Genomic DNA, 25374 nt, shown 5'->3' with positions numbered 1-25374 from the left:
GGATGAATACCAGGCACCCAGGTCGAAAGAAGACTTTGACCTCAGGGGTCGCCCGAAGAAGAGATGGGGGCTTGGATGTCCCTACCCGGGTTGTACCGGTGATGGAAACTTGTCAGGCTACCGCAAAAGGCATTGGTCTTTGCGTGGGTGCCCTAAATTTTATGAGGCAAACCCATGGCGGTATAGCGATAAGCCTAAGTGGAAAAAGCTGATAAAAATGTATAGAGAGGCCCCCCATTCCGTGCTTCCTCAAGAGGAGCAAACGGAAAAGGGGGGGGGTACCGGAAACTCCCGCCGCAGGGTCGAAGGCGGTGTGGAGGGAAAAGCCAGAGATGAATGAAGACCCCTCCTCTAATGAGGAGGAGCCAGAAGGAAAAGGGTATGAAGGCGAGGCGAGCGAAGATAGCGAGGCTGATGAGCACAAGGTCCTTAAGGGAGTCCTGTCACGCTTTTGGAACAGGCACCAGGACCCACAGCCCTCTACATCCGCTGAAAAGTAGCAACAAGAAGGAGATGGAAGACGAAATTGCTGAGCTAAAGACTCGCGTAGCTAGGTTGGAGGCAACTAAAGCAGTGGTAGAGAATATCCTAAGAGCATTAATACCGGCTCTACACATTCTCTTCCAAGATCTTGGTCATTTTAGGCCATATTGGGTGTCTTTAGTTCAACAATTTCATGAAGAAGCCCCAGGGCGAAAAGAAATGAGGGAAATAATTAGGAAATTGGAAAAAAGAATCGAGGAAGCTGAGGCCAAATTACAGAGGTCCAACCAGACCCCCGTGAATTTCGAACAACAGGAGTTACCAGGACCCTCAACGGCCCTGTTGTTTGACTACCAAGACTTTCAACGGAATCAAATGCAAGAAAGATTGGCTGAATTGAGGGCCAAGTATGATGAAGATAAGTAGTTAAAATGATTAAGAGGTACGGGGTAAATTGGGTAATAATAAAATTAGAAACCCCCTCTTGATTAAAATTAAAATGAATTTGGCTCAGTGGAGTGTAGAAACAATTTAAATAGAAATAAGATAACTGTGTAATGAAGGCCAACCCCCAAAAGGAAAAAGGGAGGAGCCAATGAGATTAGAACTTAGTAGTCCACAAAAGATAGGACCAACAGAAGGGAGCATGAAACGTAGCTACGAAGAAGCGATGGAGGAAGATCAAGACTTTGGCGACAGCGGTGGCAAATTAGTAATACCTGGAAAACTTTGTTCGGCCAAGGACAGGGAACGTCTCGAGCGCCAAGGATGGAGTCCTCCAGGATATGAAACCCCGATATATGATCTGCCCCGACCTGCGACCCTAAACTTGCCTCGCCCCCTGACTTTAGAGGTAGGAGAAGGACCGCATGTCTACCCCGGTGGAGGAACGATTACACGCCAACCAAAGCGCCAAATGCTAGACAACCACTATGATACTCCAGCACATGAAGACCCATTGGACACCGTTCCTGAACAACCTGAAGCTGACAGAGTTTACATGAACGTTCCGGTCATCCGTCGAAGACAACGCTGGGTGTATGGAAGGGTTTGGCTGGCCACCGTACTTTGCTTGATAGTAATAACATTGATTTATTGTTTGTTGGGGCTGCGAGCGCAGAGAAGGCGAAGGTTCAGCTTCGACAGCATGGCTCCAATTAATCCCATCAACCTGGTGGAGATACGGCATGGCACCACTAAAATAACCAACCAAACATGCTGGAAAGTGGAGGTGATGCATGTTTGTGAAGAATGGAGGAGGAGGAAGGGACCGAATAGGGAAGCCTGCGGTGCCGGAGCAAATAATCCTTGTGAGAAAGGATGGAGGGAAGAGAGAACCGCCCTCGTGAATTCCTACCTCCGCAACACCTTCAACGACACGTATTACAATGAATCCATGAAGATTTTGAAAAGAAGCACAACGTACCCTGTAAAATCAAAGATTAAGTGTAAAGTCCGAGTTATTCGACGGATTGATAACACAGCGAACGACTCTGTAGTCAATATTACCCTGTTGTGCTTGAAGAAGCGAGAGCAAAGAATTGTCAGAAATATTTGGATCCAGATTGGAGAAGGAGATCCTGCTTGGTTCTTCAACGAATACTGTGCAGGATTGCCAGATGCAACAGGAGGATACTGGGTGGAGACTGACCCTGATGCCCCTGATTTCACCTACCCGGCGGTCTCACGAAATGACACTTGTACCGAACTTCGGCCGGCATGGGAACCATGTTGGAGCTGTTTAACCTTTCAGTGCAAGGGACCAGGGACCAATGGGACCACCAACCACCTGCCAGGTACTCCTACTACATCATCGGGTAAGTCATCTAAAATTTTTCGGCTACGAGGGTTTGGGAAATTTAGAAAACCGGGGGCGATTAAGGTTATTAAACGAGCGATAACTTATCGGCCAGGTACTCCTACTCTATCAGCAGTGGGGTCACCTAAATTTCTTAAGCTGCGCGGAGGCGTTTATGGAAGTAGAGAAAAGCCCGTACCACGGGAAATAATAGAAATAAAGTACAGGCCAGGCTGTAGAGTAAAGTTAAGAAAGGCCCAGTCGTATAATAACAGCCATTGTGATTGGAATATGATGAAATATTGTCCTGAGCCCTATCATATGTTTTGCTATGCAGATGAGGGTAATAGAATTACACTCTCCGATATAGGGCTTAGGGGTGATGTAAATTTAATCCTGGGTCCCTTTATTGGATTATATGCCGGAAATGTATTAGATGAAAATAAAATAAAAGTGAAACATGAAGAATGGCTAAATGATTCCTTTCCATGGATATGGAAAAGAGATACATATATATTGAAATCAATTTTTAATAAAACTTTGGGAATAAATGTATTAAAGGAAGTGTGGGCACGGATGTGGGCTCAACGTATTCCAACACCGGATGATTTGCATAATGTCCCGAAGGGTGATTTTGATAAAATTGACCAATGTGTGGCGTTGAGAATGTTTAACAGATTACATGGGTCAGAGTGGAAAAGTGGAATTTCACCACGATGTCCCTTGATGGAAATGGGAACGCCACCTTTGACTCATTGGATTTATGACTGTACAGGGTTAAAGGGAAACCTGACGATCAAAGGGGTGCTACAAGCGTGGAAAGAAAAACATACGAGAGAGGAGAGTAAGACGTGGTGGGGACTCAATAAAGATGAAATTGTTAGCGACGTGTTACCATGCTTAGGAGAGTCGGAGAATTATTGGGTTAAATACCAATATATTGCGACAGTATATTCTAAAGAGAACGATATTTGGCCTGACATTGAGAGACCAGACTTATACGCTAATCCAAGGCCATGGGAGATGGTGTGTACGGGAGGTAGTTCCGGGAAAGATTTTAAAAACTGTACAATTGTATTAGCACGTATACCTTGTTATAAAGTTCAATCCCGGTTTCAGAATTTTTGTAATGTACGTTATCGCGATGAGAATTATGCCAATGTTGAGGGAGCGGTGTGGATTAAAGATAATAATAGTAAATGGATCCGGAGTCAGGCTGCAGGTAGGGATTATTGCGCGCGATGGGACAAAGATAATGACTTGTCCAAAATGGTAGGACTGAAAATTCTCCCCAAACCCCCTGACTCTATTATGCAAATTTTAGAAGGTCACGCATTTAGGAGGACCCTTTGTAAAGGAGATATAGTTACAGGGTTTGATTGGTTGGGATTTAATAAAATTTATGGCCCTGGCACATGCCACAAGCCCGCTGAAAGGTGGCTGCATTGTGGACACAGTGACGAATATAATCATAAAGGAGAACATGTATGTACATGGTATGAGAGAGTGGGATTGGCAATAAGGGGTGTAGTGAAAACTGTGGCTACAACAGCCGTTGAAGTTGTAGAAGATGTGGCGGAGATGGCGATTACTGGGATAAGTACCGGGCTAGATAGTATAGTACATGAAGTGGGACTTTGGTTCCTGCTAGGTTTAGGGATTGTTCTATCAGCGGTGATAGCTTTTGTAATTGTCAAAAGAGGAACTTTGTCGTTATTTCCTCACAAAAATCACAAAAAGAAAACCTCACCATATAAGGTAAAAGCTCAGCTATTGGCCAAAGAGCTGCAGGAAAATTGGGGAGGGGCGACAGAGAGGAAGTTACTGAGCATTGAGGAAGGGCGGCAAAAGAGGGTGGGATCGACCCAACTATAAGTGTAACGCCCTAGCCCTGACTTCCTCACTTCTCACTGAAATCTTTTGGCGGAACAGTAAAACTACAATTGACCATGGCATGTGGTTCGGTTAATGGTACTAAAGGGAGACCAGGCGCCCTTCGAAATGTAAGTAATGAAGCTGAGTATTGGATAATTTTCATAATATGGCTTCTTTATTGTTGCACTGGACAATGGGACATTTGGCAGCTAACTCGACCCATTATTTTGATAATAGCTGTTATCAAGGTATTGGTGTTGCGCTTTGTATTTTGTACATACACAATGGGACTAGGATGCTTTATTGTGTACATGCATGGCCGTATTAGAATAAATTATAAAACTCCAAGAGGGGTAGCTGAAACTTTCCTCTTGGTTTGTTGGATTTGTTTAGATATAACCTCCATCAAGATTTTTGAGGTTGTATATGGAGCAGTTGTATTAGAAGGTGTATTGGCCATGGCATTGGCTCTCTACATTATGAATATGGTGGTTCGCCTTCAAAGGAACCCCGTGGCTACGGGCAGCAGGGTCTGGGTGTGGCGAACAGCTAAACTAATATTATGGGGTATGGTTTGGGGAATAATTTCAATTCTCCTTTGGTTGCGCCTGGTCGACCAATTAGTTTTAGTAGTTTGGTTTTTTACATATGCAGCTTTCTTTACTCTCCCGCCAAAAGGTTCCGCTACTCGGAGAGCGACCACATCCTCGCTCTCTCGTGGTAGAGGCTTTCCGCATTCTCTCGACAGAGCGGATGCGGATGAACATTTAGATCAGAATCGGACTGTATATACTGGGGGCCGCAATCTTGTAGGCTCTCCTCAGGTTTAAGAATTGTCGAATTGTGTCTGTGTGTTTACCAGGATATCCTCCCCCCCCGGGGGCTACCATGGCAGGATGAGCCGCGGTGTGTCTTCTGTGGAAGCGATCTCCTCCTCTTCTCCGCTTGGGTGATGGGAGACGCTTTCTACGGGCACTGCTGCTATCCTTTGCCCCCAGAGGGTGTGAGTAGAGAAATGTGGCTTATACCTGATGGGATTTATATGACTTATATGAGTGATCTCTTCGATTCTGCCTTAAGTAAAATGTGGATATGGCCTGGCTTTGCTGACCTCGCGAGCTCAAGTAAGTTGGAAGGTTTGGTTCAAAGTCCAATAAAAGATATGCGGTATTATGTTGACAAGAAATGTGAACTCATCGGGAGAACTGTCCCTTTGATGCGCATGGTATGGCGCCTGCCTGACGGTACCCGACGCCTGACTTTCAATACCCCGTCCGGCTTTTGTGTAGCCGCCACTCCTAAGAGGAAGGCCAGACCTGGCGAGCGAGCCAGGGGTAGAGTTAGGGAGGAGCGGCCCTGCGCGCCTGAAACGGCCCCCTCGACCTCCCTGGACCGGGTTGAAGAGCCTGGGGAATCCAGTGCCGCCCGACAGGATGCTCCAGTTGGTAAGGTCATGCCACTGTTGAGGCCAGCCTCCCCCGCGGTTTCATCATCTATTGATGACCCGGTGATTGTGCTGAGCGAGGATGAGGATGAGGACTCGTTGGCTGCGTTGTCGCCCTCCCTGATGGTAGGTGAATTTGGCCTGTGGTCTCCGCTCCCTGATCCTTCGTCCGTCTCCATGCCTTCTGACTCCCCGGCGTCTCCGTTGGGGGATGACGGGGGGGTAGATGAGGTGTGGATGATGGGGTTGGATGGTGAGCTGGATATGCGGCTGATTTGCACGAATGACACCCATGATCTCTTGGAGGGGGTGTTGAATTGAGTGGGATCGAGTGGGTCAGATGTGGTGCCATATCATGTAATATTAGATAACGAATTATGGACTGAACTCAATTCTAAAATTAGAGATCAATTGGTGTCCATAAGATCGAGGAATTGGTGTATAACGAATTATGGACTGAACTCAATTCTAAAATTAGAGATCAATTGGTGTCCATAAGATCGAGGAATTGGTGTCTATAGGGCTGATATAATTTAACTTTGGCCTCTGGGGGTAGTTCCTCAAAGCAACCACCAGATGCCGCCAAACCTAAGCAACCAGAGCCGCCTGCTTAGCAAGGATCGGTCATCCTTTATGACCTTATACCTTATACAAATTAAATTGGATGTAAATAACAGATATCCTGAACTAAGTAATAATACACACACACAATCTTTATTCGACAATTATTATCCTGAATTATGGATCAATGCTTACAGCACATTGAAGCCACTATGGAGATCTGCTGTCTTTTCTTTTCTTTTAATTACAAGCGATACTGTCTTTTATCGCTGATAAGTTTGCTGTAACTGCATTGAGTATCAAGATTGCCTGTATGCAAATGTTTTCTCCCAGCATTGTCATACAAGATGTGTAACATAAAAAAGAATTAACCTGTTGAGATTCCCTGAGAGAATTTGGGAATTAACATGTCATGTATATACATGTTATTCATGCTTGCTTAGTTATGTTAAAACATTATCATATATTGTTATTGATTTGATGTTTGTGACTATCACATAAGAGCCGAGACCGTTGAATTGTAACTGAGACTTTAGCAGCACGATGAATTTCCTGTTTGAAAAACAGGAACTGGTTGCTAAGCTACGCAAGCCACAGAGCGCAACCTGGTTCAACAGCTTCCTGTGTGCGCTGATGCAAAGATTGAGCTCCAATGTTGCGCGCCTGTCACTCAACTGTGTGAAGACTGTGAACAAGTCCTAACTCGTCTCGGCGCATTGATATGTGAAGAGACTACAAGAGACTGGAAATCCCCCAAGACGCGCGGAAGGACACGTTCACCAAGAGGAAACAGTGACACGCAACCAAGGTTATAAAAGATCCGTCCATTGCGAGGATCGGGGCTCTGCTCTTCGACTTCTCCCTGCGATGAACCTGTATGGAGTGTGTCACTGGAGGACTGTTCAGCGGCGTGGTAGGACTTAGGTTTATTCGAAGGACCTTTGGCTGTTAGTCGCGACCGGGACTTTTCTCACCAAATTGGGTAAAGTAAAATGCTTTTATTAAATAAGATGTTTAGCAGGAAGTTATGAACGGTTAATCGCGTGTAGGGACGGAGCCATTCAACACACTCCCATATCTTTAAATAAATTTTTAGCCAAAAACGTCTTATTTTAAATTCAGGTCTTGAGCTCTTTTGAGAAGTGATCAATCTTAGAAGGCTCTTATCAAAGGTTTAAATATTTATGTTTGATTTCCCTTTTCCTATTTTATTCTATATTTTATTAATTTTAATTTTTATTGTATTTGTGATTTTTGTGATTTATAATTGTGTCCCGCGTCTGGCGGGAGTTTATTAAAGGATTTGAAAACTGTTTTATATTCATATTATTATTTGAAATAAAATAATTGAAAGACAATTTTTGAGTTAATTATTTTATTTGTTTCTTTCGGTTTTATTCTATTTTGTTTGGACATTTTATAAGTCCGGGGTCCTTTTATGAGACCTAATAAAAGGATTTAAAAACCGATTGTGAATTATTTTGTTTATTTGTTTTATTTGTTTATTTCTATTTTTGTTTTATTTCTTTTGGACATTTTATAAGTCTAGGTCGTTTTATAAGACCGTTGTAATATAAATATTGGTTTATTTGTTTATTTGCATTTTGTTTTATTTCTTTCGGACGTTTAATAAGTCCAGGTCGTTTTATAAGACCCTATTATTTTTCTTCGAGACGGACGGCAGCAACGGACGTCTGGAAAGAGGTAAGTGCATTTTAATAACATCTAATGAATGTCTCCATTTGTATTAATAAAGTCAAATACTCCTGCTTGATATGAAACAAGTCCGTATGATCCTAACAAGGATTATTAAATGACTAGGTCAATAACAAATGCAAACAACTAAGAGAAGTGGAGCTGCCAAGTAAGTGAGGTGTTCAGTCTATTATTCCTGGGTTCTGTGTGGTTGCTCATTCAGGATTGATAGGTGGATGAAAACGGATTGGCCTCATGATAAGAAGACAGTGAACAAACCTAGGTGAGTCCACTTTGATATATCGGCTTAACTAATTCCCGTCCCCTCACGCTGACGCCTTAGAGCCGGTGAGGGAAAAGGGGAATTACTGACCCTTTGATTGGAGAGTCGATCAGGACATATTTCCCGATTTAAGTCCTGCGGGTAAGCGGAAGTTGACACAGCTTAAACATCTAAATAATGTTTTCCAGCAATAAAACAACATGGCAAAAAGTGCTTTTGATAACAAAATAAGTATTGCACATAAAAAAAAAGAAAAAGGCTGGTCTGACTGCAGCTGTGCCGCAGCATCCAGTCGTCCAGGGGTCGACGTGACCGGTGAAAGGAGCCGTAAGCCCGCGAATCATCTCTCGATGGTTGCTCATTGCATTTGCCCGACAAAGGAAGTGTCATTCCTTGACGTGGTGTAACCCTATTGCCGCCATCATGCTTTGATGAGCTGATGAGGATGGTTTTTTGTTTTGTTTTTTAAGCCAAAAAGCAATCCTCCAGGGTTAACTGTTTTGTTCTGTCTATCACTTATTATCTACTTCTTCTCCGCTGCTCTCAGCGCTCCTATACCACGCTAGTGACAGAAGACACTCCCAGTCCCAACTTACACTTCCTCCTTATCTTCTTCTCCAACAAGATCCTTGAGGTATACTGGCTGATCTTATACTTACTGCCACCTGCTCGCCGTTTTTTTTAAAATAACTGCAGTTAAGCCTAATCCTTCAGTCAGAAGCTCTGCCAGACCCTCCTGTACAGATGAAAAGACGCTTATGACCTATAGATACGTCACATGTACGCAGCGACTATGACGCTTATGACGTATCAATATGTCATATGTAATGAAAGAATTAAAGGATGCTTAGAATTACATACAAGCATAAGGAAACCACTTGTCATATTTTGATGATGTATTTGCCTTGTGACTATTGTTGGCCACCGGGTTGTGAAATAATTAGGGGTGTCCCGATACATCTTTTTCCACTTTCGATCCGATACCGATATTTCAGCCTCAAGTACTGTCCGATACCGATATCAGTCCGATACCATATCAGCAGGAATGATATGTTTGTTTTAATATGAAATGTTAGAAGAAACTTGATCAAGTGATATTTAAATAAGGAATAATCAGCACCTTAAGTATGAGAAAATATGATCCGTTTATTCCTAAATTTGGGCTAACTGCAACTACAAGTATGTCCTGCATTTTAATAAAATAAATACAAAATAAAGGACCCTGAGAAATAACCCGAATAAAGTAAACAAAAACAAATTATACTCTTTGAAGTTCAATATATCTATATATACATACACACACACTCAGTGTATGGTCACTATGGTGGGAACAGCGGGCGGGACAAAAAAATATAACCAACACAATAATGGCCACTCTCTCACTGCTCAACGTGTCCCAAGCTCCAATTTAAAATAAATAAAAATGAATATGTAACTATAATAAAAGTAGAAAAACAGTTGGTTAATTTCATTATTCCTCCATCTTCCCTTTCTGCATACCAAGCATAATGTGGAGATTCTTTTTTAAGAAGATGAGCATTTCAGCATGCCGCCCCGTCAGCTTGCTTCTATACTATGCTCCTCTATGATAAATGAAGTTGCTCTGAGCTCCAGATGTCCATGGTGAAGCTAAAACAGCGTTAGCCTTTGCCACATAAGCCGCTATACACCTTTGAACGTCACCATGCATCCGCGGTATAGTTTTATCTACGAAATAGTGGCGGCTCGAAATAACGTGGCGAGGCTTGAGGTGCTCAATTACATTTAAAGCCGACAGTACTAACGACTGACAGGCTGGCCATCAAGCACAATAAATTAAGCGATCTTTTCAGTGATACATACGTGAAGCCTTTTTACCATCCCGTGGGAGTTTCTTACGGTGTGAAAATGATTCTGACAGCGTTGACTGTCTGATTATTCTCCTTGGTTCTCTTCTCAAAATCCTCATGCTCTCGTTTGTGATACTTTTTCAAATGCTTGATGAGGTTGGTTAGATTAAACATCTCCCTTTATTTTCCACCACGGGGAACTTCGGCTTTTGACAAATGTTGCTGTCCGCTGTCTTTTTCTTTTTTTTTTCTTTTTTCAATGAAAAATACTCGCACACTGTCGACATTCTCTCTTCCTCAGTTTGCTAAAAGCTAATTCACATGCATGCTTGTTTGTTTGATCACGTGAGCGCTGCATGCTCGGTGCAGACGCTGCCGGATAGAAAATCAGGAGCGGAAGCTGGGACGGACTGTTTATATATATATGTGTGCAAATATCGGATATTTTTGGACATGGACAGAAAAAATCCGATACTGGTTTTTTGGCTGATATCGGACACAGATCCGATATCAGTATCGGATCGGGACACCCCTAGAAATAATGGCCTTTTCCGCTGAATTAAGGGTCGTTTACATATTTACCCATGTTTTCTCTTTGTAGTCTAACAAGGGAAAACCTGGCGCTCTTAAACAAAAATGAACTGCATTCAAAATGGTTTATTGGCCCCAGAATGAGCTCGTTCCACAAACTAACCTCCCCACCCACCAACCGAAATATTTTTCATGAACTATTTGGGTTTCAAACTGGCAAATTTTGCAGAAAGGTGAGGGATTTTCATGCCAGGATTTACATATGATCCAATTAGTCGACTAATCGCGACAACTGTTGTCGCTAGTCGACAAGCAAAATAATGGTTTGTGGCAGGCCTTGCATGTTAGGCCATAACCAAACGTGACATTGTGTTTCAGTGTTACATCAAACACACACCGTAACCTAATGCTATCTTCCAGACACAACTATCCCCATATCAGCAATGTAATCAGGCATCAGCCACAATGTGCTTCCGTTTTAGATGCTCAGTTATCACACAGTGCGCCTGTCATGAAAGGCAGGCTTGCGTCACATTAGTATTTGTGGTGAAATGAGCCCTGACTTTCGGACCCGAATGTGAACACTGGTTTAGCTATACCCAGCATTACCCACCAGGCTTCTGTTTACAGATGTAGTATATATAATGAGCAAAAGTGGGCAAATATATATATATATATATATATATATATATATATATATATATATATATATATATATATATATATATATATATATATATATATATATCCATCCATCCATTTTCTTGACCGCTTATTCCTCACAAGGGTCGCGGGGGCTGCTGGCGCCTATCTCAGCTGGCTCTGGGCAGTAGGCGGGGGACACCCTGGACTGGTTGCCAACCAATCGCAGGGCACACAGAGACGAACAACCATCCACACTCACACACACCTAGGACCTAGGGACAATTCGGAGCGCCCAATTAACCTGCCATGCATGTCTTTGGAATGTGAGAGGAGACCGGAGTACCCGGAGAAGACCCACGCGGGCACGGGGAGAACATGCAAACTCCACCCAGGAAGGTCCGAGCCTGGACTCTAACCGGAGACCTCAGAACTGGGAAGCGGACGTGCTAACCACTCGACTACCGTGCCGCGCTATATATATATATATATATATATATATATATATATATATATATATATATATATATATATATATATATATATAAAGTAATGTATTTTAAAGCAAACAAAGCTAGTTCCTTTGGAACATAACAGAAGCATTTGGAATCTAGTAATTCACATTCAAGCAAGCCGCCACTGTGAGGAACCAATATCATCTGTGGTAACAACAATCTTGATCCCTCAAATACAACTGCGTTCATTCAGCTTTCCAAGTGGCTGACAGAGACAAATGGGGCCACAGATTACAAGAGGAGACAAAAGGAAAACATGAAATAAAACCCATTGTCGTTTACTTCCTTGAAGGACAAGAAGTGAGAAGAAAAGGGGAAACCGTCAGTAGAAGATGTAGTGAAAAAGACACTACAATTCAATACAAAGAAAGAAACTAAGCAGCACTCTGACAACTTATGGATAGGAAACTATTCCATCTTACCAGACCCGCATTTGCAATTATGCCAGGGAACCTTCAAGTATTATTATAAAACTACTATTATAATATAAATAAATAATTATTATTTATAGAAATTGGTAACATCAGAAAGATCATTTGAGAAGAAAAATATTACAATAATTAATTTGTTGGTCAAAATAAACAAAAGAGAAATTGGGGCTAGTTGGCCAGAGCCTTGCATATTGTCTGATGCAAATAATTCCTAATGTGCTACAATGGAGTATTTAGACACACTGTATGAGCGTGATCGACCCCTTTAGTCATTATTGTGCTAATTTCTCACATCTTCCTCTGGGGAAGCCTTTTTTTTAATAGAAGCAACTTCACAGCTGTTTCATGACTTGTAGCAGTTTATTTCCATAAATGATTGCTGACTAAAGGCCTAGATACGTCAATCGGACGTCGGCCAAATGTGACCGACGTCTACCCCCTGTGGCGTCGGCCCAGAGGTTGGCACGTCGCGTAGAATTTTATTACATACTACAGTGTGTAACCCTGAAACATTTCATTCTGTTATGTTCTATCAGCACTAAATATGCCCAATGTGCCAGCTGGGGAAAACCACCATGCTCAGAGGTGCGACACACTACAGCAGGTCATTTAGAAGCTGCTTTCACCCCCTTGACGCCGCAGTAAAAAAGGATCCTACCTGTCTCTTTCTCGCGTCTCGTCGTTCCATGATCCTGCTCCCGGTAAAGAGCATACATTCAACCAAAGATTTGACTCATTCACTCCCAGCCATTTTCACTGAAGCAACCCCCTTCGCTCCCGGCTGTTTTACTGGATTTTGACTGATTTTGCAAGGCTCGCAGAATATTGCGCTCTATTGCTATAAAAACATGGAACTTACCAAAAGAAAGATTAGAGTCTCTTCTTTCATCAGGAAAAAATATCTGTCTGTTTCTGTTTTGCAGTGGGGGCGCTTGTTTGGGGGTGGGTGGTGGTGTGGGTGGCCGGAGTTTAGGCAAGGCAAGGCAAGTTTATTTGTATAGCACATTTCATACACAAGGCAACTCAATGTGCTTTACACGAGGAAAGACAACACATAAGCATCAAAAAACAATAGTTAACATTCAGAGAAAAATAAATAAATAAATAAAAATAGGTTACAAAATTTACTAAAAAAACAAAACAAAAAAAAACAAAAAACAATCTTAAAACATTCTTCAACAAACTTTAAAACATTTAACATAAAAAAGTTTAAAATAATATTTAAAAAAAACAAAACACTTAATTAAAGCTGTTTAAAAGTCCCTAATCAAAGGTATAAGAAAAAAGCAAAGTTTTTAACCTGGATTTGAAAGCATTTACACTCGGGGCTGACTTCACTTCTGTTGGTAGCCTATTCCATCTGTGTGCAGCATAATAGCTAAATGCAGCTTCACCATGTTTGCTTCGAACTCTGGGTTCCACTAGTTGGCCCAAGTCTGTGGAACTCAGAGCCCTGCTGGGTTTGTACTCAATCAGCATTTCTTGGATATATTCAGGACCCAAACCATTTAGTGATTTATAGATGAGTAGCAGAACTTTAAAATCGATTCTACAGCTGACAGGGAGCCAGTGTAAATCCTTAAGTACTGGAGTAATATGTTCTGATCTTTTTGTTTTGGTCAGAACTCGAGCTGCAGCGTTCTGAATGAGCTGCAATTGTCTCATGTTCTTTTGAGAGAGTCCAGTCAGAAGACCGTTACAGTAATCTAGTCTGCTGGAGATAAAAGCATGGATAAGCTTCTCTTGGTCTGCTTGAAGCATGCAGTCCTTCAGTCTGGAGATGTTTTTCAGCTGGTAAAAGGCTGTTTTAGTGATGAATTTAATATGATTGCTGAAGGTCAGATCTGAGTCTATTAGTACCCCAAGATTTCGAACTTGGTCTTTAGTTTCTAAAGACAGTGACTCAAGCTGTTTTTTAACAGTTTAGGGGCCGGGGGCATTCGTCTGGGGTTTTGGGGGCCGGGGGAGGCGGGGGCTGGGTCGTGGTGGGTGGTGGGTTTGGGTTGGGCATGGGGTGTCGTGGGGGGAGCAGATGCTGTGGGCCGGTGGGGTGCCGTGGGGTGCCAGGCCCCGTTCTGCTGTGTTGGGCATGGGGCAAGGGCTGTGTCGGGGGCACTCTGTGCTTCTTGGTTGGCTCTCCGGCGGGGGCCAGGGGGTTGTGTCCTGGCGCTGCCGTGGCTTGGGGGGTGCTGGGGGGGCTGCGCTCTCCTTGTTGGACCGCGGTCGACGGCTCCCCTCTTTGATGGTGGTTCTTATGCATGCCAGATCCATCACACCGGCATCCACTGAAATTCAAACAGAATTTGCTTCTCCCTCCCACTGTTCGCTGAGTGGAGGCTGGTGTCTGTGGATCTCACTCACGCCTCATCTATCCTTCCTTTCTTCCTTCCTTACTTCCTCTCTTTAGTTTTTCCTCTGATCTCTTGAGATCTCCCTAATCTATTGGAATTTAGAGGTTTCTGGGGTTGGTGAAAGATTCTGTTTTTGTAACCATGTGGGTGGCAGGTGGTGCCTGGTTGGTGCTGGATTTCACTTTGATTCATCTTTCTTTCCTTTGATCTTCCCTATGGTCTCCTGACTTTCTAAACTTCACGACTCTGGCGAGATGAGAAGTAACCGGTTAAGGTGAACGGTAATGGGATTTTTCTTAGCTTTCAGGTGAACTAATGACCAAATTCAAGCAACTTTACACACACGCACGCACACACATTAAAAAAAAAGAGCAATGATGATATGTTGAATCAGTAAGACTGTCGAATTAACAATTCTGAGCTCTCAAGGAAAAAAAAAAAAAGAGTATTTTTTTTCATCAGGAGAAAAAAAAATATTATTATTATTATGATCTCTTTTACTCTGCTGCCACCTGCTGGCCATTTTTACCATTGCTTTAAGCGACCTCTTCAGGTCAGAGGCTGTATCAAAGCCTGTATGGCTCTAGCATAAAACAAAACAAAACAAAACAAAAACAACATAAAAAACGTATAAATATCTTTTTAAAATATAACATTTGCTAGCCAGCTACTAGCACACAATATGCCCCATGCAGAATAAATGTGGAATTGGCCCTAGGTGTCCGAGTAAATGCTCAAAGATTCTGACCTGCTGGATAGGTTGAGTAGTTCGTGTTTGTCAGCGACTGTGGACTTGTCCTCCAGCTCCCACATCAGCACATTGATAAGGTGAGAGTTTTTTATGACAATGGGCACCTCCTCGAACATGTGATCGAAGCCAATGTTAGCCTTCTTCAATCTGGGGTGGAAAGAGAAAGACACAAAGTTTTTTCCTTTGCAGTGAGGCCAAAACAGTGCAATTATTGCTTTTTCACTCTCGTATCTATGTTTTTTTTTTGGGACCGTTCTCTTTCTTGAAGACTTGCAGAAGCAGACTTAATTGTTGGTATTGGTCTCTTCGTTAAAGAAATAAATAACTTCAAAATTAAATGAAAATAAGTCTGGTTTACATGCAGACATTTTTGTCATTAAGAAGGAAATTGTGATTGAGTACAACCCCTAGCAAAAAGTATGGAATCACCAGTCACTCAGACGTTTTATTCTGTAACTCAAACTCAGATAATTAGCATGAAACAGTCATAAGGTCATTCCAAAGTGCAACATCTTGGCTTTCAGAAACACGAAAAGAAATGAAGAAAAAACATTTGGCTGGTCAGTAAATGTTACTTTTATAGAGCAAGTGTAGGGAAATAAATATGGAATCACTCCATTCTGAGGAAAAAAAAAAGTGGAATCATTCCATTTTGAGCAGAAAATAAGGACACTCCCAGTCAATTTCCTTTCCTTAACTGGGCACCTGCCTCAAATTTCAGAAAAGAACAAGACTGCAATGGGCTAAGGAGAGGCAACCACTGTGGATGACTGGATGAAGGTTATCTTCAATGATGAATCACAAATCTGCATTGGACAAGGTGATGTCGCTGCAACTTTTGTTTGGTGCCGTTTGAGTGAGGTTTTCAAAGAGGACTGCCTAAAGAAAACATCAAAATTCCCACAGTCCTTTATGATATGGGGCTGCATGTCAGGCAAATGCATTGGGGAGATGGCTGTGATTAAATCTTCAATAAATGCACAAGTTTACATTGACATTTTGGACAGCTTTCTTATCCCTTCAATTGAAAAAATGTTTGGGGATGATGAAATCATTTTCCAAGATGACAATGCATCACACCACAGAGCAAAAACTGTGAAAGCATTCCTTGGAGAAAGACGCATCCAGTCAATGCCATGGCCTGCAAATAGCCCAGATCTCAACCCAATTGAAAACCTGGGGTGGAAATTGAAAAAAATGGTCCACAGCAAGGCTCCGACCTGCAAAGATGATCTGGCAACTGCAATCAACGAGAGTTGGCACCAGATTGATGAAGAATACTGTTGATCACTCATTATATCCATACCTCAGAGACTGCAAACTGTCATAAAAGCCAGAGGCGGCGCAACTAAATACTAGTGATGTTTTGATTGTTTTTTCTTTGTCTGTTTTTCATGATTCCATATTTATTTACCTGCACTTGCTCTATAAAAGTAACATTTACTGACCAGTACAATGTTTTTTCTTCATTTCATTTAGTGTTTCTGAAAGCCAAGATGTTGCACTTTGGAATGACCTTACGACTGTTTCATGCTTTTTATCCGAGTTTGATCTACAGAATAAAACGTCTGAGTGAGTGCTCGTTTTGATTGGGGTTGTACCTCTGGTCAAATGTTTGCACGTGACGGGATTTCGATCTGCCAATGTGCCACTACATGAATCATAATAGCCATACATTTACAGTTGTACACCATGCGCAAATCGATGTAAGCATGATTTATAATGACGGAGTTGTCTATTTAGCACAATAGTTGAAATTGTTAATAATAATAATAATAATAATAATAACAAATACAATAATAATAACAACTAGAGCTGCGAGCAGCTATAAAGGGCCCTCGCAGCCCGTGCCACGTTGTGGTACTTGCACGTTGGGGGACTGGCACGTTGGGGTACTGTCACATTGGAAGCAGAATTTCTTTGAAAATGGCATGATAAACCTTTTCATGTGGATTTTCTTTGCCAGGTGTGATGAATGTTTCAAGCTCAATGGGTTTTGTTGAACGTTAAGATCTGCAAAAATTAGCACCCATTTTTATTTTTAGGCAATAAGTTGCCCTGATTGGTATTTTTTGGAAAAATATTGTGCCCATCATCGCTCGTACTCATTGCACAATGTTGCTTGTATTGTCCATAGAGGTTATCAAAGTTAAATCAAATTAAATAAAAAAGTATGCATGTTTGGATAGGTCTGATGCCAGTGAACATCTTGAGTAGTGGAAAAAGTAAAAGAATATTCATAAATGACTTAGTTATTACACTTACAATGAGTTTACAAATTTTGTACAAAATACCGTAAGTGGGGCTGTTTTGTTTTTTTTATGCCTCAAGGACTAGGTGGCGCTGTATTTATAACTGAATTTTGTCATAGAGATACCTTCACGCCTTGACTATAAATATACATGTCAAGTTTGGGATTTTTTTGAAGCATGCACCGGGGAGTTATTAAGCATATCCTTCATTCACGATACTGCTTTTAACGTCTATAGAGGCTATCAAAAATAAATAAAACTAAATAAAAAATACATATGTTTGGATAGGTCTGATGCCAGTGAACATTTTGAGTGGTGGAAAGCAAAAGAATATTCATAAATGACTTAGTTATCACACTGAGAATGAGTTTACAATTTTTGTAAAAATACCGTAAGTGGGGTATTTTTTGTTCAAGCCTCAAGGGCTAGGTGGCGCTGTATTTATAACTGAATGTTGTCATCGAGATACCTTCAGGCCTTGATTATAAGCATACATGTCAAGTGTGGGATTTTTTTTGGAGCATGTACCGTGGAGTTATTATGCATATCCTTCATTCACGATATTGCTTTTAATGTCCACAGAGGCTATCAAAAATAAATAAAAATATATATATGTTTGGATAAGTCTGATGCCAGTGAACATTTTGAGTGGTGGAAACTAAAAGAATATTCATAAATGACTTAGTTATCACACTTAGAATGAGTTTACATTTTTTGTACAAAATACCGTATGTGGGGTATTTTTTTTTTATGCCTCAAGGGCTAGGTGGCGCTGCATATATAACTGAATGATGTCAATGAGATACTTTCAGGCCTTGATGATAAACATACATGTCAAGTTTGGGATTTTTTGGAGCATGTACCGGGGAGTTATTAAACATATCCTTTTTCAGTGCGAAACACAAATTTGTATGCCCCGCCCTCATCATATAGTATTTCGAAAAGTCAAGATTTTTCCCCCTGTCGTTGGCTCAGGTCTTGACATGGTCCAGGTCAAGTCTTAACTCAGTCGGATGAAACGTGTAGGAGAAGTGGGCAAAAGTATGCCCCCTGTAAATGTGCAGAAATCGTAAAAAATGGGACATTCAAAAATTCGTAGCTCGCTTCCTGTTCATTTTAGCATATGGGTCCAAGAGACTTTTTTGTAGGTCTTGGGCTCCCTCATACACCTAAAAATATTCGTCGTTCTTGCTTAAACGTACAAGCGGGGCTGCTTCGTTAAAAAATTCTAGGGGGCGCTATGGAGTCATTTTTGTAAAAATAGGACAATACATGATAAAATATTGCTCATTTTGCCAGGCCAGAGGTGTGTGCCATGTTTCATGAGTTTCTGTGCATGTTTAGACCCTCAAAATGGGCGTTGTTTTCTTGGCGAACAGCGCTTAGCCACGCCCACAGCGATTCGCGAAAACTCACAAACTTTGTGTTGTAACATCATGAAAGCAGGAACCCTCATCTGAGCAAATATGAGGTAGGTCCAGTTAACGTGGTTGGAGAAAAACATTGAAGAAAAATCCAAAGAAAAAAAATTGCCAGTAGGTGGCGCTATCAGTAAGATAAAATATAAGTTCGTAGATGTCTTTAGGGCTGGACTCTCATCAAATGTGTGAAATTTTGAGAAGATAGGATCATCTCGGTCAAGTTAATGCAGCTTTTATTTTCACGAAAAATCTTCAGACTTTGCGTCACCGTAGCGGCCACACCCTTTGGCGAAAAGTTACAATATTCGGTGTGGGGCATGATCAACATCTTAAGGCTTTTCTGACCAATTTTCAAATGGATCCCTTCAACAAGCTCAGCACAGTAGCTAAAAACGTAAAGTATGACATTTATTGTAACCACTAGGTGGCGCTATATGTATAACTGAATTTTATCATATAGATGTTTTCAGGCCGTGACTATTACGTTGCCTGAGAAGTTTGAGATTTTTTGGAGCTTGAACATGGGAGTTATTAAGCATTTGCTCTTTCTGGACAAATGAAATTTTAAAGGCAATATTTGATGCCCCGCCCCCGTCATATAGTATTTCGAAAAGGCAAGATGTTTTGCCCAGTTGTTCTCTCAGGTCTTGAGATGATAAATGCCAAGTTTGAAGTCAATTGGATGAAAAATGTTTGCATAGGGGGAAAAAGCATGACCACAGTGAATGTGCCAAAATAGGCCAAAATTGGACATTAAAAAATTCATAGCTCACTTCCTGTACATTTTAGCTACATGGTCCCAAGAGACTTTTTTGTGCGTCTCGGGGTGCTACACGTGCCTGCCAATTTTTGTTGCTCTAGCTCAAACGTGCCGGGCTTGGTTTTTATTTTTCTACGCTAGGGGGCGCTATCGAGTCGCATTGTTATGACGACTTAATAATATAAAATTTTTCGCCGGGCCTGAGGAGTGTGCAAAGTTCGGTGAGTTTTCGTGAATGTTTAGGTACCCAAAATCGCGATCGTTTGCGGAGAATAAAGAAGAAGAAGAAGAAGAATAACTAGAGCTGCGAGCAGCTATAAAGGGCCCTCGCAGCCCGGGCCACGTTGGGGTCCTTGCACGTTGTGGTACTTGCATGTTGGGGTACTGGCACATTGGGGTACTGGCATATTGGAAGCAAAATTTCTTTGAAAATGGCATAATAAACGTTTACATGTAGAATATTTTTTTGCCAGTGTGTGTGTCAAGCTCAACGGGTTTTGGTGATTGTTAAGACCTGCAAAAATCAGCGTCCTTTTTTATTTTTAGGCAATGAGTTGCCCTGATTGGTATTTTTTTTTGTAAAAGTGTATATACACATCATCGCTCGTTGTACTCATTGCACAATGTTACTTTTATTGTCCAAAGGGGCAATCAAAAATGAATAAAACAAAATGGAAACGTACATACGTTTGGATCGGTGTCAAGCCAGTGAACAATTTGAGTGGTGGAAACTAAAAGAATATTCATAAATGACTTAGTTATCACACTTAGAATGAGTGTACATTTTTTGTACAAAATACCGTATGTGGGGTATTTTTTTTTTTTTTTATATAAGCCTCAAGGGCTAGGTGGCGCTGTATTTATAACTGAATGTTGTCATAGAGATACCTTCAGGCCTTGATTATAAGCATACATGTCAAGTGTGGGATTTTTTTTGGAGCATGTACCGTGGAGTTATTAAGCATATCCTTCATTCACGATATTGCTTTTAATGTACATAGAGGCTATCAAAAATAAATAAATATATATATATGTTTGGATAAGTCTGATGCCAGTGAACATTTTGAGTGGTGGAAACTAAAAGAATATTCAGAAATGACTTTGTTATCACACTTAGAATGAGTGTACATTTTTTGTACAAAATACCGTATGTGGGGTATTTTTTTTTTATTCCTCAAGGGCTAGGTGGCGCTGCATATATAACTGAATGTTGTCACAGAGATAACTTCAGGCCTTGACGATAAACATACATGTCAAGTTTGGGATTTTTTGGAGCATGTACCGGGGAGTTATCAAGCATATCCTTTTTCATTGCGAAACACAAAATTTGATGCCCCGCCCTCATCATATAGTATTTCGAAAAGTCAAAATTTTTCCCCCTGTCGTTGGCTCAGGTCTTGACATGGTCCAGGCCAAGTCTTAACTCAGTCGGATGAAACGTGTAGGAGAAGTGGGCAAATGTCTGCCCCCTGTGAATGTGCAAAAATCGTAAAAAATGGGACATTCAAAAATTCATAGCTCACTTCCTGTTCATTTTAGCATATGGGTCCAAGAGACTTTTTTGTAGGACTTGGGCTCCCTCATACACCTAAAAATATTTGTCGTTCTTGCTTAAACGTACAACCGGGGCTGCTTTGTTAAAAACTTCTAGGGGGCGCTATTGAGTCATTTTTGTAAAAAGTAGCACAATCAACAATAAAATATGGCTCATTTTACCAGGCCAGATGTGTGTGCCAAGTTTCATGAGTTTCTGTGCATGTTTAGACCCTCAAAACTGGCGTTGTTTTCTTGGCGAACAGCGCTTAGCCACACCCACAGCAATTCGCGAAAACTCACAAACTTCGTGTTGTGACATCATGAAGGCCGAAACCCTCATCTGAGCAAATATGAGGTAGGTCCAGTTAACGTGTTTGGAGAAAAACGTAGAAGAAAATTCGTAAGAAAAAAAATTGCCACTAGGTGGCGCTATCAGTTAGATGAAATATAGGTCAGTAGATGTCTTTAGGGCTGGACTCTCATCAAATGTGTGAAATTTTGAGAAGATAGGATCATCTCGGTCAAGTTAATGCAGCTTTTATTTTCACGAAAAATCTTCAGACTTTGCGTCACCGTAGCGGCCACGCCCTTTGGCGAAAAGTTACAATATTCGGTGTGGGGCATGATCAACATCTTAAGGCTTTTCTGACCAATTTTCAAATGGATCCCTTCAACAAGCTCAGCACAGTAGCTAAAAACGTAAAGTATGACATTTATTGTAACCACTAGGTGGCGCTATATGTATAACTGAATTTTATCATATAGATGTTTTCAGGCCGTGACTATTACGTTGCCTGAGAAGTTTGAGATTTTTTGGAGCTTGAACATGGGAGTTATTAAGCATTTGCTCTTTCTCGACAAATGAAATTTTAAAGGCAATATTTGATGCCCCGCCCCCGTCATATAGTATTTCAAAAAGGCAAGATGTTTTGCCCAGTTGTTCTCTCAGGTCTTGAGATGATAAATGCCAAGTTTGAAGTCAATTGGATGAAAAATGTTTGCAAAGGGGGAAAAAGCATGACCACAGTGAATGTGCCAAAATAGGCCAAAATTGGACATAAAAAAATTCATAGCTCACTTCCTGTACATTTTAGCGACATGGTCCCAAGAGACTTTTTTGTGCGTCTCGGGGTACTACACGTGCCTGCCAATTTTTGTTGCTCTAGCTCAAACGTGCCGGGCTTGGTTTTTATTTTTCTACGCTAGGGGGCGCTATCGAGTCGCATTGTTATGACGACTTAATAATATCAAATTTTTCGCCGGGCCTGAGGAGTGTGCAAAGTTCGGTGAGTTTTCGTGAATGCTTAGGTACCCAAAATCGCGATCGTTTGCGGAGAATAAAGAAGAAGAAGAAGAAGAATAATAATAACTAGAGCTGCGAGCAGCTATAAAGGGCCCTCGCAGCCCGGGCCACGTTGGGGTACTTGCACATTGGGGTACTGGCACATTGGAAGCAGAATTTTTTTGAAAATGGCATGATAAACATGTGGATTTTTTTTTTTTTTTGCCAGGTGTGATGAGTGTGTCAAGCTCAATGGGTTGTGGTGATTGTTAAGATCTGCAAAAATCAGCGTCTTTTTTTATTTTTAGGCAATGAGTTGCCCTGATTGGTATTTTTCGTAAAAGTATATATACACACATCATTGCTCGTACTCATTGCACAATGTTGCTTTTATTGTCCATAGAGGCGATCAAAGAAAATGAAACTAAATTAAAAAAGTACATATGTTTGGATCGGTCTGATGCCAGTGAACACATTGAGTGGTGGAAAGTAAAAGAATATTCATAAATGACTTAGTTATCAAACTTACGAGTTTACAATTTTTGCAAAAATACCGTAAGTGAGGCATTTTTTTTTTTTTATGCCTTAAGGACTAGGTGGCGCTGTATTTATAACTGAATTTTGTCATAGAGATACCTTCAGGCCTTGACTATAAATATACATTTCAAGTATGGGATTTTTTGGAGCATGTACCTGGGAGTTATTAAGCATAGCCTTCATTCACGATATTGCTTTTAATGTCCATAGAGGCTATCAAAAATACATAAAACTAAATAACAAAAATATGTATGTTTGTTTAGGTCTGATGCCAGTGAACATTTTGAGTGGTGGAAAGTAAAAGAATATTCATAAATGACTTCATGATCACACTGAGAATGAGTTTACAATTTTTGTAAAAATACCGTAAGTGGGGTATTTTTTTTTCATGCCTCAAGGGCTAGGTGGCGCTGTATTTCTAACTGAATGTTGTCATCGAGATACCTTCAGGCCTTGATTATAAGCATACATGTCAAGTGTGGGATTTTTTTTTGGAGCATGTACCGTGGAGTTATTATGCATATCCTTCATTCACGATATTGCTTTTAATGTCCACAGAGGCTATCAAAAATAAATAAAAATATATATATGTTTGGATAAGTCTGATGCCAGTGAACATTTTGAGTGGTGGAAACTAAAAGAATATTCATAAATGACTTCGTTATCACACTTAGAATGAGTTTACATTTTTTGTACAAAATACCGTATGTGGGGTATTTTTTTTATGCCTCAAAGGCTAGGTGACGCTGCATATATAACTGAATGTTGTCATAGAGATAGCTTCAGGCCTTGACGATAAACATATATGTCAAGTTTGGGATTTTTTGGAGCATGTACCGGGGAGTTATTAAACATATCCTTTTTCAGTGCGAAACACAAATTTTGATGCCCCGCCTTCATCATATAGTATTTCGAAAGGTCAAGATTTTTCCCCCTGTCGTTGGCTCAGGTCTTGACATGGTCCAGGTCAAGTCTTAACTCAGTCAGATGAAACGTGTAGGAGAAGTGGGCAAAAGTCTGCCCCCTGTGAATGTGAAAAAATTGTCAAAAATGGGACATTCAAAAATTCGTAGCTCACTTCCTGTTCATTTTAGCATATGGGTCCATTAGACTTTTTTGTAGGTCTTGGGCTCCCTCATACACCTAAAAATATTCGTCGTTCTTGCTTAAACGTACAACCGGGGCTGCTTCGTTAAAAACTTCTAGGGGGCGCTATTGAGTCATTTTTGTAAAAATAGCACAATCAACAATAAAATATTGCTCATTTTACCAGGCCAGATGTGTGTGCCAAGTTTCATGAGTTTCTGTGCATGTTTAGACCCTCAAAACTGGCGTTATTTTCTTGGCGAACAGCGCTTAGCCACACCCACAGCAATTCGCGAAAACTCACAAACTTCGTGTTGTGACATCATGAAGGCCGAAACCCTCATCTGAGCAAATATGAGGTAGGTCCAGTTAACATGGTTGGAGAAAAACATTGAAGAAAAATCGTAAGAAAAAAAATTGCCACTAGGTGGCGCTATCAGTAAGATGAAATATAAGTTTGTAGATGTCTTTAGGGCTGGACTCTCATCAATTGTGTACAATTTTGAGAAGATAGCATCATCTCGGTCAAGTTAATGCAGCTTTTATTTTCACGAAAAATCTTCAGACTTTGCGTCACCGTAGCGGCCACGCCCTTTGGCGCAAAGTTACAATATTCGGTGTGGGGCATGATCAACATCTTAAGGCTTTTCTGACCAATTTTCAAATGGATCCCTTCTACAAGCTCAGCACAGTAGCTAAAAACGTAAAGTATGACATTTATTGTAACCACTAGGTGGCGCTATATGTATAACTGAATTTTATCATATAGATGTTTTCAGGCCGTGACTATTATGTTGCCTGAGAAGTTTGAGATTTTTTGGAGCTTGAACATGGGAGTTATTAAGCATTTGCTCTTTCTGGACAAATGAAATTTTAAAGGCAATATTTGATGCCCCGCCCCCGTCATATAGTATTTCAAAAAGGCAAGATGTTTTGCCCAGTTGTTCTCTCAGGTCTTGTGATGATAAATGCCAAGTTTGAAGTCAATTGGATGAAAAATGTTTGCAAAGGGGGAAAAAGCATGACCACAGTGAATGTGCCAAAATAGGCCAAAATTGGACATTAAAAAATTCATAGCTCACTTCCTGTACATTTTAACTACATGGTCCCAATAGACTTTTTTGTGCGTCTCGGGGTGCTACACGTGCCTGCCAATTTTTGTTGCTCTAGCTCAAACGTGCCGGGCTTGGTTTTTATTTTTCTACGCTAGGGGGCGCTATCGAGTCGCATTGTTATGACGACTTAATAATATCAAATTTTTCGCCGGGCCTGAGGAGTGTGCAAAGTTCGGTGAGTTTTCGTGAATGTTTA

The 25374-nt window shown here is 41.0% G+C and overlaps 1 protein-coding gene across 2 annotated transcripts in view; it reads right to left on the bottom strand.

The window, feature by feature from the left end:
- LOC144022966 (eukaryotic translation initiation factor 3 subunit H-like) overlaps nt 1-25374 on the bottom strand; it is a 215187-nt gene that overhangs the window by 131142 nt on the left and 58671 nt on the right. For both annotated transcript variants that reach the window (XM_077528195.1, XM_077528194.1), the window contains exon 3: nt 15187-15336. In XM_077528195.1, coding sequence (XP_077384321.1) covers nt 15187-15336 — 150 coding nt within the window. The remainder of the gene's footprint in view (nt 1-15186; nt 15337-25374) is intronic.

Source organism: Festucalex cinctus, chromosome 7 (assembly GCF_051991245.1).
Source record: "Festucalex cinctus isolate MCC-2025b chromosome 7, RoL_Fcin_1.0, whole genome shotgun sequence".
NCBI classification, from domain to species: Eukaryota; Metazoa; Chordata; class Actinopteri; order Syngnathiformes; family Syngnathidae; genus Festucalex; species Festucalex cinctus.
Note: the sequence above shows the minus strand (reverse complement) of the source record. Positions and strands in the feature narration are given on the sequence as shown.